A 19,337-nucleotide genomic window follows, 5' to 3' on the forward strand; every position below is an offset into this window, starting at 1 on the left:
AGAGATCTGCTTTGTGCAGAATGTATTGGCCATTTTACATGCATCTGCAAACCTCTGTGATTTATTTTTACTACTGTACACTGTGAGATAAGCAAGTTTTTACCGCACAGGGTTTGGGAAACACTCCTCTGCAACTCCCCCCAGTGCGTCCACTGAGGCCAGTAAAGCAATTTCACTGCAGTGTCAACCTACCAGTGCCACTCCACCCAGGAGACAGATGCAGTACCATCATCCTACAGCTACATCAATATGGCGTGCAGGAAGGGACAAAAAAAGTGCAAATTCAGATGTGGCCAAATATCCAAGCCACAGTTCTGCCAAGTCAGGAGCCTTTTAAAGGCAGCGGAGGCCATCCATGAATGTGGAAATGACTGCTTGTGGGCAGATATGTCCTCCCCATTCAAGGCGGGGAGGGCCCACAAACACCACCCTAGGTATCCGGAGCATAAGTCTGCCCCAGTAACCGTAAGCACAGAATCCAGGTCAGCCAGAGAGGCGATGCAGCGGTCAGCTTGCTGTTGTCATGGATACAGCTCCTCAGAGGCACAGTATCACAATTCGGTGTGGAGAATCTGTGTGTATGTGTATGCGTGTGTCTGTATGTGTGTGTGTGTGTGTGTTTGTGGGGGGGGGGGGTTGCTGGGTAGAACAGTAAGGATGGATGGAGGTTGTTAGGCGGAGGACATGGTTGCTGGAGGAGTACAGTGATTGGGGCACTATGTGGTGGTGGGGGGGGGCTTGTTGCTATGCGGTGAGGCTCCCACAGAAGACCTACAGCAGCCAATCACAGCCCGTCCACACTTCCAGCATCCCCCGATTTGCAACACGAGGAAAGCAATTTAAAGAACGATTCCACAGAAATCTTCAGTATAGTCCTTATCCACCATTTTACAGGATTAAGATATTTTCTATCTATCTATCTATCTATCTATCTATCTATCTATCTATCTATCTATCTATCTATCTATCTATCTATCTATCTATATACATACTGTGTGTGTGTGTGTGTGTGTATATATATACAGTATATATATATATATATATATATGTGTGTGTATATATATTTGCTAATGGGACATTGGCAGGGTCATACTTCATAAATATAATGTGGCTGTTGGTGATTAGTTCATTTTCTTGTGGTTTAATGGTAACCGGGGGAGGGAAGCTCAGTAATTTTAATCTGTGAGCGGCACTCTGAGCCTCAAAAGTGGGCCACTTTCAATTGTTTAGGCAAAACGGTCAGGCACGAGCCTGACTTTACTGTTGTGACTCAAGTGTGTTACTCGATGTCACAAGAAAGACGAATGCTTTATCATCTAGGATGGTTCTGGGGGTGTGCAGTGGAAAATGCAGAACTGCAGTATGTAATGCAAGGTCTACAGTGTTCCCTGACCAGTCGATGGTGTTTGCAGTACAGAGGGTACCCCTGCTGCACACGCAGCAGAATGCAAACCTGGCAGCAATGGCACAGCGTCAGGCTGTAGTAGCACAGCATGCTGGCAGTGATAAGTGGTGCATCCTGCACTGCGTTCCAACAAGGAGAGTCTCAACGTGTGCAGCCCAAAATGCAGAACTCCCTGCTACATCATATACTGTCACATGTACCAGACATCATATGTCTATATGTAGTAAGCTGTGCTCACATTTTGCTGCACTGTGCTCACAAGTTCAAAGCGTTTCAAAGGCTCGTATTTAGAGAAATAATAGAATAGAAACTTGTCTCACTCTCGTGCATTAATAGTCACTTCAATAAAGGCATGCTGCTCTGTGGCCTGCAGTTAATAGTGGATTCGGTAGCGCAATGTGAATTTCATTTTAAAAACCTATGCCCCTCAAATGACCATTGGTTCATTTTGGTATCAACCTCTCAGCTATACAGTGGTGATGAAAGAATCTTAATAAAGTCATTAAGAAAAGTGAAAGCGCATTTTTACTAATGAGTATATTTTGGTTATTTCTGCCGTGAGTGCAGTCTTCCTGGTGGACCAGGGCTCCTCCTTCACATATTTGACGTTAAATTAATTTGTACATGGTAAATGAAATCTATCAGTCCTGTGGTGAAGCCTAGTAGCCAATGACATTGCAGACAGAGTAAATAATCATTCAGCATGTCCTGGAACTGGCTGTGGCTCTGTGGCTGTGGTGACAGGCAGCGTTATGCATGCTCGTTAGTCACGGCATCACATGGTTTTAATCTTGCACCTCATTGCCCCTTATGCCCTGTAGGCTGACTTTCCTCCATACTGTGAAATGTGGCCAAACTTATTCATTCTCCGTGGCTTTGAGGAACTGTGATTCATTTGGCTAATAGCTGCTGGAGATGGAAAAAAAATCAAGGACCCAAAGTGATTCATTATCCTCTGGGCTGTTAAAATGAATCTGGCTGGGCAGGACGCTGAACGAGTGCTCCAAGCCAAGAGAGATGTACTCAGACCATTAAGAACAATGTTGAGCCCTGCTCGATGGGCTCAGCTCAATAGGTACATGTTTGGGAACAAAAATCAAATGCATTTTGTGGCAGAAAACTGATATAAGCATTGAGCAAAGGACATATTAACATGCTCCAACAGTGTAAAGTGGTTAAGATTATGAGCAGCTAAGAAAATAAACTCAATAAATCAAGGGTTAAGGTGTGAAGAAGCCATCCACTGCTTTCCAGCAGGTGTACAGCATCCAAAGGTGTATAGAAGTGGGGATGATTGTACGATACATTCCTGCCTCTGGCCCACACTAAATGCACTCCAGTGTCCCCCCAGTGTCCCCCAATATTCCTAAGCAGTGAAAAGAATATGATGTTGAAATCGTCATCATGTTGCTGTAAAACTATATTATATCTCTCAAAGTGTGACAGCATAGCCGTTTCAAAACCTCTGCTAAAGTCATCCCAGTATTTGCAGTGACCACCCAATACAGAAGTGTATTTGTTCACTCAGCCACTAAAACTCCAAGTCTGGACTTATCAATACCTCATTGAGTTATTCAATAAATTAAGATATAAACACATGGAATGACTGGGGTGCCCCGAAGATATCAGTAACGTTTTTTGACTACAGAGTAAAGTCTTTTTAGTTTTAATTGTGCTACATTTAATTTGAATGTTCTAATATTAAATTGTGTTTAATTTCTCAGCAAATATACACTTATCCAGATTTTAATTGTATTCTTTGACTGATACTTGGCACAATACAGTATTTTCATCCAAACTACCTTCAGAATTATATTTAGTACACAGCATTACCCACCAATAATGCATCTATAGTTGATATTTACAGCAGTAAGACGACCTTATGTTGACTTTCTATACCCTTCACACCCCTCACACCCTGTTGTATGTCATGGGGAAACCTTGTTTCATCACGCTTTGTACATGTGTAAAGCCATTGATGACAGTAACCTTAACCTATAACCGATTAACATAATAAACTGGTCCATAACAGATGAGCCTTATGTGTGTCCAAAATCATGTGTACGTACACAGTGTGTAACCTCTGCTGTAAGTTTGAGCCACATGACGGACTCCAGGCATCCAGGTGTTCCCTGCTTCGTGTGGTGGGGTCCAAGCTGGGGTCAGAGCTTATCTACCGAGCTGACATCTAACTGACTATGGGGGGGGGGGGGCACTATCGATCGTGAACTATATCCATATGAGCGACACTAGAGGTTGACAATTTTTCGTGACTCCCGTGGGTCACGGGATTCCCAGCGATGTTAATGTTGGCTGCCATCAACAGCAAAAAAAGACCCAGACAAGTGGTCAGTCATCATAACAGCCCCCCTGTCATGCAAACCCTAAGATCACAGGACTAATGAAAAGTAAACAAGCGCCTTTCATATGCGCATATATATATATATATATATATATATATATATATATATATATATATATATATATATATATATATTTTTTTTTTGTGATTCCTAAGACTGCAACTTATTCACCAATTTCCCCTCGTTATTAAACTTTGTAAGATTATATATCAATTGTTGAGGATTTCACTACATGCTGTCAGACTGGCAGATATAGGCCTATTGTCAATTTCTTCTGATCCGAGTAAAATTTGTAAACGAAGAGTGGAGTTTGGTTTAGGACGGTAGCTTTCTGGTGAAAGTGAAAATGACCTGCATAATGCATTTACAAATTTACAATGTAATAATGAATTTTCAACAAACAAAATCTATTGCTACATTTGTCAATAGACATATGACTGCATACACTAAACTGAAACATACATAATATTTTTCATTGACACAGTCTCCAATTCAACCTGACAGTAGACAATTTATATTAATTATTGTTGTTGCTATCAGTTCCTTCGGTGGAGTCGGTGCTGACAGTTGAAGAAATAACGACATCATCTTGTCGACCTGCTGGAGGAGGCCGAGATGAACCTCCACCACTTAGCCACGTTCTTATATCCATTTTCAGTCACAAATAACCATTACAGTTGAATGAATCGTTCTCTTGAATTACACACCCTTATGAAAAGAGGCTGCTCAGTTGAATGAATCGCTACCCTAATGTGACCGCTGGCGGTTGAAATTTCTATTTTATCATATTTTCCGCGCGAAAGTCAAATGCTGCACTAAAGCAACAACCATTCAGCACCAACTAGCCTACATTCTTTCAAGTGAATTTATAATATGACAAAAAATATTTGAAACCGCTCTTTATTAATTTCGTGAATGTTTACATGTTTAATATCTGAAAAATAATTAGATATAAAAATGAATATTTTGGAGCCTGTGGTGGTGGGTGCTGGAGCATGTAGGGGGGGGGCGTGGCAACTCTCTAGGGGGGGCAATGCCTTCAAATGCCCCACCTTGACGCCAACACTGTGAGTAGCTTTTGCCAGCCTACAATGTGAACTGCTTCTGACCCAGCTAACAGGGAACATTCCCAGAACTTCAGCCAATGTTACATGAAGGTCTTTTCAAAGTTGGCAGAGAACATTCTTACTGTGCTCTTAATTGAATGTAATTTCCACAGATTACATTTTAACAAAGGTTCTGTCGATGTAAACATGGTACCTGAACATCCTTTTAATGCAATTAATGTTGTATTGTTTCATAATTTAATTTTACAAAAGAGCTACATGTGTGGGGCGGCATGGTGGTGCAGTGGTTAGTACTGTTGCTTCACACCTCTGGGACCCGGGTTCGAGTCTCCGCCTGGGTCACATGTGTGTGGAGTTTGCATGTTCTCCCCATGTCGTCGTGGGGTTTCCTCCGGGTACTCCGGTTTCCCCCCACAGTCCAAAAACATGCTGAGGCTAATTGGAGTTGCTAAATTGCCTGTAGGAATGCATGTGAGAGTGAATGGTGTGTGAGTGTGCCCTGCGGTGGGCTGGTCCCCCATCCTGGGTTGTTCCCTGCCTTGTGCCCATTGCTTCCAGGATAGGCTCCGGACCCCCGCGGCCCAGTAGGATAAGCGGTTTGGAAAATGGATGGATGGATGCTATATGTGTATACCTAAAACACACCTTCCAGCCTTGAACCCATGACCTTTGATGAGTAAAGAGACAGCGTGACCTGCTGCTCTGTCATGCCCGACATTTGTTTTTATATTATTATTGTTAGTTGTAGTAGTGGGATAACATTCTGGGAACATCAGGAAAACTGGACACTTTGAACATTTCCATACCTTAATTGTAAGATTTGGTAAATGTTCCTGGAACAAAAAATTGTTAGTGTGGAACCCTGGAGGTGCATCTGGCAGGGAAACCACCAAGACTAATCAGAGAGCTGTGTATGGAAGACTGAAGAAGAGTGTGACTGCTCTGCAATTACTGAGGATGTCAGCAAAGCACCTTGGCCTGTCAGATCACACAGCGTCACACCAAAAAACTGTACCTGGATGAGAGAGACCTGCCATTGCATCCATGTGCAGCATATTCCTGTTACTGCGCTGCTGCCATCCATATGCAGCGTATTACTGTTACTGTGCTGCTGGCATCCATGTGCAGCATATTCCTGTTACTGCACCGCTGCCATCCATGTGCAGTGTATTCCTGTTACTGCGCTGCTGCCATGCATGTGCAACGTATTCCTGTTACTGTGCTGCTGCCATCCATGTGCAGCATATTCCTGTTACTGCGCTGCTGCCATCTATGTGCAGCGTATTCCTGTTACTGCGCTGCTAGCATGCATGTGCAACATATCCCTGTTACTGCGCTGCTGCCATGCATGTGCAACGTATTCCTGTTACTCCGCTGCTGCCATGCATGTGCAACGTATTCCTGTTACTGCGCTACTGCCATCCATATGCAGCATATTCCTGTTACTGCGCTGCTGCCATCCATGTGCAGCGTATTACTGTTACTGCTGCCATGCATGTGCAACGTATTCCTGTTACTGCGCTGCTGCCATGCATGTGCAGCATATTCCTGTTACTGCGCTGCTGCCATCCATGTGCAGCATATTCCTATTACTGCGCTGCTGCCATCCATGTGCAGCGTATTCCTATTACTGCGCTGCTGCCATCCATGTGCAATGTATTCCTGTTACTGCGCTGCTGTCATCCATGTGCAGCGTATTCATATTACTGCGCTGCTGCCATCCATGTGCAACGTATTCCTGTTACTGCGCTGCTGCCATCCATGTGCAGTGTACTCCTATTACTGCGCTGCTGCCATCCATGTGCAGCGTATTCCTATTACTGCGCTGCTGCCATCCATGTGCAACGTATTCCTGTTACTGCGCTGCTGCCATCCATGTGCAGCGTATTCATATTACTGTGCTGCCATCCATGTGCAACGTACTCCTATTACTGCGCTGCTGCCATCCATGTACAGCGTATTCCTGTTACTGCTCTGCTGGCTTTATCTGGGTCTCTGCATGAAGGGTTTGCAATGGAAGGTGATAATCTGGTCCCCCCAGGGTGGCGAAGTAGGTCTGCAACACCCATAACCTCCTTCCCATGGCAATGACATGCTGATAATCAACCATTTGGTAGTAGAGTTTATCGAGGTTTCATTATTTGCTTTTTTGGTATATTGCTTGACAGGCACAGCCCAGGTTATAAATGAGATCCATTCTCTACGCCTGTCTTTAAATCAAATTTGCAATTAAGTCAGAAAAATAACAATACTATAATAATAATAATGATTATTATTATTACTGTACAGTAATAATAAAAGTAATGACATATAGTACTGTACTGTACCTTGAGCCATCTAACTGCTGAAGCTACATAATGTTTTCAAATGTGTCACAAAGCTGTGTGTGCATTTGTTATTATGAACCATTGTATTTAACCTGAATTTTTAAGATAATAGGATTCATGGCAGTCCGTTCATAATTATGAATTGTCCAAAAGTCATACATTCTTAATCCGGGGACTGCCTGTGTCTTACAAGGGCCCACACTTTGCACAACCATCGATATTTTACCCACTTATCCAGGCATCATAGTATCACATCCCTGCCCTTTCCATTGCCTGTGCCCATCCTGCTTGTCAGTCCTCCCATTTGTGATCCCAGGTGATCCTGTTTGTTTCCAGTCTTTGTTCATTTATTCTAACAAACCCCCATATATTTCACCACACCGCCTGCCTTCGAGTCCTACGTTCATCAAGTCGCGACACATAAGACACCAAGGCACCTATTACATGGCTTTAGATTTCAGAAATAAACTGGTGCAACATGGAGTAAACACCACCTGCAAAAAAGCAGGGGAAAGATTTGAGCCCCTAACCAAGAATGTGTACAGTGACAGTGTTACCCACAATACCACCAGGCCTCATGATAAGAGGAACATTATATTACAGATATTAACTTGCCTCATACATTTTGCATTCCAGCTTCTAGTTTGCGTACTGTAAACATTGTCCACATAAAACAAAAAGAATGTTTGGAAGAAGCATTAACTGACACCAAAAACAGCTCTTTTGCCAATACTGCTATAAGTGCATCAAAGTGCTGCAGGTAGAGTAGCATGACCTGACTTCAGGTTGATTCGTTTAACCCCTTCCTGTTTCGCTCTTCTCTTTTCCTGTTTACATAACACATCATTGCCTAAGCTTCCAGTTCAACGTAAACACAGGACTCAAATAAACGTTCTTAATCTTCTGTGGTCGTGAAACTAGAATCTCCTCTGTGGCTAGAAAAAAAAGAGGTATAAGGGGGGTGGTCCCTGAAAGATCTGGGGTGCTCTCATCCTTTATAATCCCTAATCTTAGTCCACTTCCTGCTTCTGCCTTCAGTTCCCTCTGGATCGTACGGACATGGGCTCAGTCACCTAGCCAGGCTGACAGGCTTAGAATCCCGCACCGATATTCCTGTTTACTCGATCTTAGCAGCAAATGCTGCATTGTGGATCACAGCCAACTGATTTGCGGGGCTTGTTTATAGCCTGATAGATCACTTTTATGGGTTCCCAGTCCACTGCACTTAATCTGCTTCATCTAATGGCCTTTGGCTAAACCTGCCTTTAGCACAAAAGAAAAAATCCTTTTCAGCGAGTGCATCTTATCAGGAAGAAGAGTACTTCATTACAGCTAAGGCTCTCCAGGGAGGAACTGAACTTTTTAAACCCAAAGTGGGCAGCGTGGATTAGATCACCTTATAGGAAGACCATGTGGATTCCTTCCCAACTCTCAGCCTCCTGCTGACAGCCAGATGGCAGGTGGCAGCTGTACAGACAAGGTCAATCAGGTGTACAGCATTAGACATGCTGAGCAAACCGGACGGACAAGCTGCAGTTTCACTCCCTGATTCCTTGCTTTTGTTATTATCTATCAATACTCCCTTATGAAATTGCTACAAGTTTCATCACCTGACTTATTTTTCATTGCATCCATTGTCAAATCCATATATTTACTGAATATCTATTTACCTCAATATCTTGCTCCCTCAATGTTAAACCCGGAACTTCCTAGTAAACATTCAGTCTGTCACAATGTCCAATGACATGAACACTAAGCTTCTACCTTTTTTTTTCTTTGATGCTGATTGGATAGCTGATTCCTCTGTCAATTCATTTCCCACATACACGGGCGCTGAGACTTTGTTAAGCTGATTTGCAAGCCAATCCAGACACTTATGAACCATTGTAGAAATCAGAGATCCCACAATTAGGCATCAGACGTCAAACAGGTAACAGGTCATGCAAAAATTCTTTAATGGCATATTTGTATTAAATAGAAAGCAAAATTTTATGTTTCAACTACATTTTCTCTGTAAATCAGTCCACAACTCATTAATATATAACATACATCACATATTTGGGTTCACTGTCACAGGGTTGTCACTTGAACTGTACCCTCAAGGGCCCTTCAGTTGTACCCTAGCTGTCAGTAAATGTACATTTCAGTCTAATTTAATGTACCTAAATGGACTCAAAGGAACATTTTTGCACTATTGGGGGTACATTATTGTTGTTTGTACCTTAGGGAAAAAAAGTTACCAATGCTGTACCGTTTTTTTACTGACAAAATCTTAGGTTTCTCAAGATGACTCTTTGGTTTCCATCTGGGAAATGGAGATGCTACGGTTGATTGAGACTGTCAGATGACTTCCAGAAAAAGGAGCAAAGAGCAGCCAACAAATGGGAAGCAAAGCAAGAGAAGTGATAATGCTGTTTTACCCTTGAATAGATTTCTGATATTCTGAACAATGTCTGAAGGAAGTCCTGGCTAATAAAACATTGCCAAATGAATAATTCAACCCAAATTCCTGTAATAAATATAGATATACTCCAAAATACTCCTGGGCGCTGAATTAGCTGCCCCCTGCTATGTCACATTGTCACATATGGGTTAAATGAAGAGAACACATTTCGTTGTTGTGCTGTGGTGTGTCAACAATTACAATTAATCACTAAATTCTAAATTCTAAAAAGCTGTGCCAAAATGTTCAAGGATATTACAGTTTATTATTATTTACAGTTCTGGCAGGCATCCCAGTGCAAAACATCCCATACAGGGCCTCAAACACCTGCTATAAAATATGCAGACAGCTTACAAGCTACCTGACTCTTCAGCCTATGAATATTTGTTTACTCATCTATCTGACCACAGCAGGTCAGTCTCAGACATGTCTCCTAGAGCATATTTCCCAGTGGAATACCTTATGAGTGTTTGGGTTTGTGCCTGCCTCATCTATGCAAAACAAAATTAGGTGCATCTCAGTACGAGCCTTTATACTGGAGGAAGAAGACAATTAACACAATTACCATTTCCAGACAAAAACGATCAGCAAAGGTTAAAGGCCATGGCAGTATGCAGCCATGTCAGTGACCAGTCAGTGTTGATCATGACGCTAAATGAACCATAACCTAGTGTACCTAAGGTAGAGCTATAGGTTAGTTTTACTGTGTTCTGACAGCATACCTTCAAACACACAGAAAGTCAAGTCTCTGCTAGCATAGGAAGAGGATACATGTACATAAATTCTTTCAGTGAGTTAGGTGTGAATGGCTATTACAGAACCCAAACTGAATTCACAGGCTACGAAAATGATTGTAAAAATGACACGGATAACTACAGGTGCAACATATATTAGCCTGCTATACCTGAAGCCCTCTTTGGCTCGCTTTAGCTCAGGGGGAGTGGGCCAGAGGGTGGCTGACACATGTCATACTAAGAGTATCTGCATTGCTGAAAAAGAGGTAAAGTATGTGAAGGCAAACATGAAGCGGACAGGATAGCACGTGAGTGGAAAATGGATAGGACTCGATGAGCTGCATAATTCAACATGTTATCTTTAGCACTGGAAACAGTGCTTACACACTGTTACACAGAAGGGAATTGCACACTTATAATCATGCAACAGCACACTGGTGCTGTTTTAACAGCAACACATACATTAGTAATTCATTTATTAATACGATATTTTCACACATTCTACTTTTAGCCCACTGATAACAGCTTGTCTGGGAATACAGTAACAAACATATGTGTGGTAAGTCAGGCTGGATGCAATGAGGAAAGAAAAACACCAACAAGAACCTGAAGTAAGGAGAGTGCGGCTGGAATGCCTCTCCACCTGAATTCTGCAAGGTATAATCAGGAAGTTTATGTTTGAGACCTTTTGACTCTATGTCCTAACTTAGTACCTTCAATCCACAGCCTCTCTCACTTGATCAAAAGGCTGAATGAAAAGGACAATACTCTGACCTTTGTAGAGTCCTAACACCAAGCTGTCAATGGAAATTACATTCCTCATCCACTAATCTGTGAGGCAGGCCCTAGCTGTAACTGAGCATTCTCTGGGTTCTACTGCCACGAGTTTATCATGTAGCAAGAAGAACACAGAAGTATATAAGCGTAACAGTAGCTTTGTATAATTAACACCTTGCTATGCATGTATTGCAGAGAAGGTTGCTGCAACAGAGCAGGAACATGTTCCTGCTTGTCTGACTGAATGAGATTATTTCAGAAGATTCAGATTCTGCATAAAGATCTTTAAGAATTTTTAACTTGTTCTTACAACAGATACAGATCTTATATGATAGCAAAACCCCTCACAAGACTTTATCACATAACTGCCAGATGACACATCTATTTCTTGAACATCTATGCATTTGCTGCACTTAATAACATAGGCATGATTCTGTAAAGCAAGAGGTCATTTCTGCCCATGGAAGTAGTCATTAATAATGTCTCCTGCCTGAGTGGGGCATGTCTACCTCATGTTTCCATGTTTTTGTCATTTCCGTGAATTGCTATTGCACCACATAAATTTACCCTCGTGGATAGACTCTGAATCTGAATCTCAATTATTTTTTCTCCAAATTTCAACAGCAACAAAAAGCCAAGGTCCACTGATTCTGTCGACTCCAAAGGGGTCCCACTCAGCTGACCTGGGTGGTTCATCAAGTGATCGTGCAGCCCAGATTAAATTGTGTTTCAGTCCTGAGTCCACCAATCAAGTACCCCTGCTGCAGAGAAAAGGTACAGATAGAAATAGCTATGATCAAAGGAATTTGAATGTTTTAGAAGAACTGGCAGGTAAAGTCATATATCTGACTCACTGGTGCACTGCCAGTTTGTCAGTTTGACACTGTGGGTGACTGCATTCTGCTTCTTAGTATGAAACTGTAACACTCATGATTTTCAAAAATAACAAGTCAGTACTTCTACACATGCATACTTTTGCATAGATCACACTTGGGGACCAAAATATCCCCAAAGTGCGGTAAAACCTGAAACTTCCTTACTTTTGGGGACACTTCTTCAGGTCCCCACCTGGATAACCTCAATTTTATAAAAATCTGTGAATACAATCAAAACAGTAACAGTGCCAAAAGTCTGGTGTTTTGGTTGATTACTTATGGTTAAGGTTAGGGATGGGTAGGGGTTAAGGGTGTCGTGATTGAGATTATGGATTTTCCCATAGAAATGAATGGACGGTCCCCATTTATATAGGAAGACCAACTTGCGTGTGTGTGTGTGTGTGTCTGTTTTTTAAATGGAAAAAAGCAATAAACTCTGCTTGGATAGCTGAACTGTCAGAACTATACTAAAGTCTATATAAAGTGAAGACAGTATATGAAAATTATCACCCAAGGACTGGACTTAGTGATCCTAGGAAGCAGATATGTACAGTTGATATGTTGACAGGACAGCTTACAAATTCTCTAAACAAACTAACCGTTCTGATGACAATGCAGACCATAACAAACAAAATAAATAAATTTGTAACGAACAGACAACAATTAATGACCAATTAATACAATCATTAAGTGTAAATGCAACAATACATAATTTAACAGGTGTAGAATCTAAAAAATGTAACACAGAACAAGAGCCGACCACTATTTAGACAATGTTAATTCAAAATAGTAAATATAACGTTACCTCAGACACAACTTCCTGACTAACAGGAATTATAGCACTCTGTACAAAAGGGAGTAAATGCATTAATTCTTGATCAGTCTGAAGGATTTAATTACCACCAGCCTGCAAATAGGTTTAATATATTGTATGAATATTCGTCCCTGCTCGTCACTTTTACTACGATTGCGTCAAAACAGTCAGTGAAATAGTGGCGAGGAAATGACGGCAGGCCTTAGAGACTGACTGGGCGCAGATGAAGACAAAATGCACATCGTTTCCTGAGTTTGAAGAGTGCGTATTTGCAGGATACAATACCCACAGTGACCCTTTAATTTACCTTAATATAAATGAGAAAGTATACCCTAGCATGTAAGAAAATATAAATACACCAATAAGCAAATGACTAATTGCAGGTAAGATCAAACCGTCAAGTTACGGAGATCAGGACGCTAAAGCCATACAAGACACACGTGTCTGCCGTTTACACATAAGCTATTGTCGAAAACAACAGAAAAGTCCATCGTTAACGCGAAAGTAGTCGATCTTCTGCACAGAATAGTATACCACGTGTTATCGTCGTTTGTGAATGATAATAATGCATAATCCATCACTTTATTTAAAAAAACCCTATATGATGTCATAAAATGCAAAAGCAATAAATGACACGCATTAAGTCAGAGATGACTGTAAGTCAACTAAACAAGTGTATCAATGATGAATAGAGCAACAGTAACTTAAATTTGGATACAGTTAAATCGGGACGTTATAACGTATCTTTAAATAATACTTCACATAAATGTAGCATCTCTTCGTCTCTTAATGAACGACAACTGTGCCAAATGATGTTTGTGATTAATTACACCATTGACAGCAAAAGACACCGAACCAACAGTGAATGTATTACAAACATAATGTATATATCAGGCTATATATTTTATCTGTTACATTTTTCTGGTCAGTCGTCTCAAGCTAAATGTTTGACGCAATGCAATTCTGACTAGCAAGCATCACTCAGTTCAATGATTAGCTAAGTAAAATAACGCGTCTTAGCTTTATTTGGGTCAATTTTACCATCCATCTAAGTGGATGCAAATGAACATTTTTTTTTGGATTGTAGGCTAATATTTCGTGATCAGTCTGATATGAATAAAAATCACGTGTGTGAAACAGTTTTTATTTTGAAAAGGAATCCCCCATAAAAATGTAAGAGATTCCTTATGCTTACCTAAACCCCGTGGCAGATCGATACCGGATTCAGTGACGATGTTCGGGTCGCTTTGCGATCTGCCTCGTCGAAGCATACAGTCCTCTATTCTATCCCATGTAGCCATGGAGACAGCGGAGTAATTTTTTTGCATAAAATGCTGAAAATCCTATCAGAGACCACCAAGGTCACCAGCAGCCTGCACAGGTGAGGTTTTAAAACGATCAGAGAAAAAGCAAGTTTGAGTTTCTATCAAGTCATGGGGAGGAATAATTCTTGCAGTTTTTGTTTTTTTGTTTTTGTCATGTGTGGGAGGGGGAATACAGCTGAGTCCGTCCGGGAGCTGCAGTGTGTTAGGCGGATGACTGGTGTTTTGATTCAGTCTATCCAGCTTTGTGCTACCGCAGAGCCAAAACCGCGTCACCCGGCTATTCCACACTGGAAGCGCATCTGATTTCCCATCATAAAAGCTGTTCCGCCAGTTGCAGACACGCAGTCTCGGATCAGCGGGAAGACTCTGCTAGAATCTGCGCAAAGAGTGAAGAGAACCAGCGGGTCACGTGTCTGTTTTTACTTGCATAAAGTTACTAACAGTAAATGTTCTTAAACACTTATGCAAAATGCCCCCTTCATATATTCCATTACATGTTTGTCTATATATCAGCGCAGGTTCCGTATGTTATGTTTTAGTTTTAACTAAACGTTTGCTTAATTTTTATTGTTATGTTAATGTTTTCCTTCTGGCCCAATAATTCCTCCTTTAACTTGGTGTACTGTCAGGGTGGCCAGTCCTACCCTGTACTATGCGTTCTCTTCCCTTTTGACCAGCAGGTGTCACTGGTCATGTTTCTTCCCCCTTCCCTATCTTGTAGCCATTGTGTATTATGTAGCTATTATGTATTATTTCCCCGTTTTAGGTTTACCCCGCTTCTGCTATGCTTTATTATATTCTGCATATTCTTATGATCCAAGTTTTCCCTAGTGTTATCTAGTGTTTGCTATATTTCCCAGTTTTTGTGCTCATTTAATGCTACTGATTCCACCTGTTGCTCGTTGTCTTGCGCCTTCATTGATTGGTTGTTTTTGTCATGATTCTCACCTGTTCCTTATTTGCCCTTGTTATCTATATGGTTTTAAGTACCTGCCCTCACTTTATTCTTCAAGGAGTCATTGTAGATGTCACTGCTTATTTGTTTCCCTGAATCAGTTCTGTATCTGTTGTCTGAACCTTTTATCTGTAGCCCTGCTTGTTCCCTAGTTCTGCTCCCTGTGTTTTCTCTTTTCTTGAATGTGTCACATTCAGTTGAATTCTTACGTTTTTCCTGTTTCTTTGACCCCCGCAGTCTCCTTATTTTGTGGTTTCTCCCTTGCTATTTCCAGTTTTTTGTTAATGAACCCTTTGTTACTTGGAGCCGTCTGTAGATTGTCTATTTTTTCTCTGCCTTCACCATGCCCTGTCAAAACAATATAATACATTAATAACTCAAATCCTTAAATAATTTCTTAAATCTCAATGCTTGTGTGGCTGAATGAACAGGTTATCAATTTGCAGAATAAAACAAACTAATAATAATAATAATATGTGAATAGGTGAAAAGAGTGAGCCTTAAACTTACTGAGGTAAATCCCATGTATAACATTTCCTAAGATTTGCTTCTTACTGCAGTGAGAGGGCAAAAGAGGGCTAAAAACCATTACTGAAAACCTCTTATTCAGGCTAGTCCAGTTAAGTGTATAATTGATTGAAAGAAATGAGTGAAAACTAGTAGGTGCATATGGTTCCCTGTACAAGTCACAACTCATATATAATAGCAATAACAAATGTAGAATGGATTTTAAGTATGCAAGGGTGGGGGACTGGCTGAAAAATCCATTTATCTTCAGAGCGCTTATACTGGATGTCATGCCCTGCATCCCTTCCTCCTTGTTCTCTCCCTCATGTGGCTCTAATGAGCCACACTCATTGCTTGTTTAATCTTACCTCTTTTTACAGCCCTCGTGTGGATTACCCCAGGGGCCTCTTGTCTGCTCCCTCAACAGTGAGATATAAAGGTGCCTCCCTGTCTCAAGCTCCCCAGTATAGTCATTGGTGTTGCTGCCTGCATGTGCTCCCCAGTTTGCCCTCTGGGCAGTCTTGCCTGATCCTCCCTACCCAGTTTTGACCCCTTGTGGTTCATTTCTTTTGCCCTGCTTGTAGTTTCCTTTAATAAAGCCCCTTTTGGTTTTCCCCGTGCCTGCCTTCACCTCTGTCCTTGCCTTTGATGTGACACTGGACAGGCTTGCTGGAGTCTATCCTGGGCAGCATTAGACAGAAAGCAAGGAAATACCCTGAAATGGAATCCACCACAGGGGTAATTTAGGGAGACCAATGTCTTTGGAGTGTGGGGACACTCTGCAAACTCCACAACCACAGGACAGAGCTGGAATTTGAGCCCCTGTCGCATACAGGAAGGACCCAGAGACAGTGGCTGGATTTAGTCCCCAGAGGGGTGCATTTATTCACAGTCTGGGTAAGAATGTAAGGGCAGTGAGGAGAGAGGTGAATTTTTGGAGTCCAGGTGTATTGTCCTCAGTACTTGGTGGTCAGTGAGGGCTGTATTGTCATCGTGTGGGGGCTTGTGGGCTGAGCCAGGCGGGTGGGAGGTCGGCACCATGAGCTGTCAGTGTCTGATTTCAGAGAGAAAGCCCTCAGCAACCCATTCTCTCCCCTACCCTTGGTGTGGGGGTGTTCTACAAAGCTGTAGGGAAAGTCAGGTCAATTGTCTCCAGACGCTCATAATAATTCAATGCCAGCTGGGTGCTACTGCAACATTGTCATTGCCCTGCCTTGCCCTCTACGCACTGCTCTACTATAGCAGTGATGACTCTCCCAAGGCTCACACCCCCAACCCTGAAGGTCTAAAGAAGCAGGGCTGCTCACTGAGCCAACACAAAGAAAATCTTTAGTAACTGATCAATTTCCTGCTTTGGCCATATCTCCCAAAAGGCATTTTAAATAAACTTTGAACTACCACGGTATCTATGTTTGAGTTTCTATCATTGCTTGTGTTGAATACCAACAGACTTTGATGTTCTTCCTCAAGGTACCCAAAGTTCCGTTTTAGAAGTTCAGTACTTCATCATAACAAATATGCACCATTTTATCTTAGTATGTGTGGCATGCCAACTATATCACTATGTTTGGGTGTATATCAAAGGCACCAAACATCACTTTCAGTGTGGTCGAGATTCTTAAAAAGTAAAGTTATAACCAGAGGTGAAGATTTCAGGTCCACAGAGTACAAATCAAGACCAAGATTTTGTTTCACACAACCAGTCTGTGACTGTGACTCTTTATACTCAACTGGTTATAACACACCCTAGATCCATCTAGATCCAATTATTCCAATCTTCAAGGTTCACTGACCAAAGAGTCATTGTAGTAGCAAGAACTGATGGGCAGGCCAGCATTTTGTCCAATTAAAATGTGCAGAAGGGAATCAAAATATCCATTAACCAAACTTAAATATCTGAAAAAACATTATGCATACTGTGTATGACAAGGAGACTGGACCCAGATGCAGAAGGAATCTTTAATCACTATCCACAATCATACTCAGAAAGCAAGGGTCAAAGCCAGACAAGCCGACAGAGACTGAATCAAGAATTTAAATGCAGAGAAAATAAGATAAATGGGCTAAAACAGGCTGGCAAACAAGGTGCAAAAGCAGCTCCAAAATCAGTAAAGCAGGTACAGGTCAGGGAACAGACAGGCGAGCTAAACAAGAGAAGGCACACAGTCCCTCACACAGCATCAAATGGAAGAAGTGGCTGTATGCATTTTAGAAAATAAATGCTGAATAAATGAAAATAATAAATACCCATAATGGACTATGGCTTCCTTTTCCCTCACATCTCTCAAGAGGGTGTCAGCAGAAAGGTTATATTCTTCTGTGCAACAATTTTCTTCTTGCTTCACAGAAGACTGCTGCATTTATCTTTTTTTCTGAGGACAGTAAAATGCCAGTAATTACCACTTCTAACAGAATAAAAATGCAAAAAAGGCATACAGTCTTTTCTCTGGTATAAGACAACAAGAAACCAAAAAAGCCCAATTGTAGACAATGAGTTTACTGTGTATGGCTTCCGATACCTGTTATCTACAGCATGTAAATAACCTAGCAAAGCTTCCATGAACAAACTATTTACATTTGTCATACATAATGGGAATATTAATTGTGGCCAGATTTGGAATGCAGTTAGTTTTGGTGAAAAGCCTAATTGCCTGTAGATAAAAACCTTACTTCAGTCTTGTGGACTGGGAACTGCATGGAGTGTTTCACCATTCTTCAGTTTCAGAAGGAACTGGACAAATACACAAAACATTGATGCAACATACAAATAGCATTACATTGAATTAAGCTTTTCATGTTTTAGTTGGCATATCAACCACTACTTAAATAATCTCTCGCTCTCTCTCTCACACACACACACACACCCACACACACACACACACACACACTCTCGGTTCCGTGACCCAAACCTGGACTGGGAATGATAGAGCAGCTGATAGGACTGACTGGACTGGAAAAATGGAGCAAACACAAAAAGCAAGGATCAGAGCTAGAGCACTCCAGGGAGTATGAGAGTAAAGGTTCAATGACTATACCCAGGCTGTGAGACACACTGGGGTGCTATAATCATAGAGGTTCAACGACCGTACCCAGGCTGTGAGACACACTGGGGTGCTAAATACATAGAGGTTTAACGACCATACCCAGGCTCTGAGACACAATGGGGTGCTATAGACATAGAGGTTCAACGACCATACCCAGGCTCTGAGACACAATGGGGTGCTATAGACATAGAGGTTCAATGACCGTACCCAGGCTGTGAGACACACTGGGGTGCTACAGACAGACCCGATTGCTGAAGGTGCAGCCCGGAAGTGCTTATGCTGCTTTAGGGAGGCTGAGCCCCAGGCTGCTGAACTGGGTGGAGGCAGGATGACATGGAATGGCTGAGGTGCCGCTGAGGAGAGGATTGGGAACCAAAGCTATGTCCTTTGAGCTGTCCAACAAAATATCAATGATGTTTTGGAGAACAGCAGAAATGTACTCACTTTTAATTTGCACATTTTCTAATGTTAAATTGTGTTGTTTTTCTGAGCAAATATACACTTAGTACCCACATAAACAGCTACAAACATTTCTTAGACTGCCTAAGATTGGGCGGTCACCAAATTCCACTATTACATACTTGGGTGACAGTTCATGTTGGTGATCAATCATGTGGAACTCCAGTGGATCACCTCAGCTAAGGAGAATGCCCATATCTCTGTCTGATTCCTCTCCCTGCAGGACTAAGCCTGTGCATGGA

General features: G+C 41.8%; 1 protein-coding gene and 1 long non-coding RNA gene across 3 annotated transcripts in view; both read right to left on the reverse strand.

Annotated features, from left to right (window-relative positions):
• Positions 1 to 14,385, reverse strand: part of phactr3a (phosphatase and actin regulator 3a) — a 30,235-nt gene extending 15,850 nt beyond the window's left edge. For both annotated transcript variants that reach the window (XM_049017622.1, XM_049017621.1), the window contains exon 1: positions 14,001 to 14,385. In XM_049017622.1, the coding sequence (XP_048873579.1) occupies positions 14,001 to 14,133 (133 nt within the window). In that variant the 5' untranslated portion in view covers positions 14,134 to 14,385. The remainder of the gene's footprint in view (positions 1 to 14,000) is intronic.
• A 951-nt stretch (positions 14,386 to 15,336) lies between these two features.
• LOC125745021 (uncharacterized) lies at positions 15,337 to 18,303 on the reverse strand. The gene is made up of 3 exons (XR_007398545.1): positions 18,263 to 18,303; positions 17,840 to 17,964; positions 15,337 to 15,433 (listed from the first exon to the last, which is right to left on the reverse strand). It is a non-coding gene; the product is annotated as an uncharacterized LOC125745021 (long non-coding RNA).
• Positions 18,304 to 19,337: the final 1,034 nt, after the last annotated feature.

Source organism: Brienomyrus brachyistius, chromosome 6 (genome assembly GCF_023856365.1).
Source record: "Brienomyrus brachyistius isolate T26 chromosome 6, BBRACH_0.4, whole genome shotgun sequence".
Classification (NCBI taxonomy): Eukaryota; Metazoa; Chordata; class Actinopteri; order Osteoglossiformes; family Mormyridae; genus Brienomyrus; species Brienomyrus brachyistius.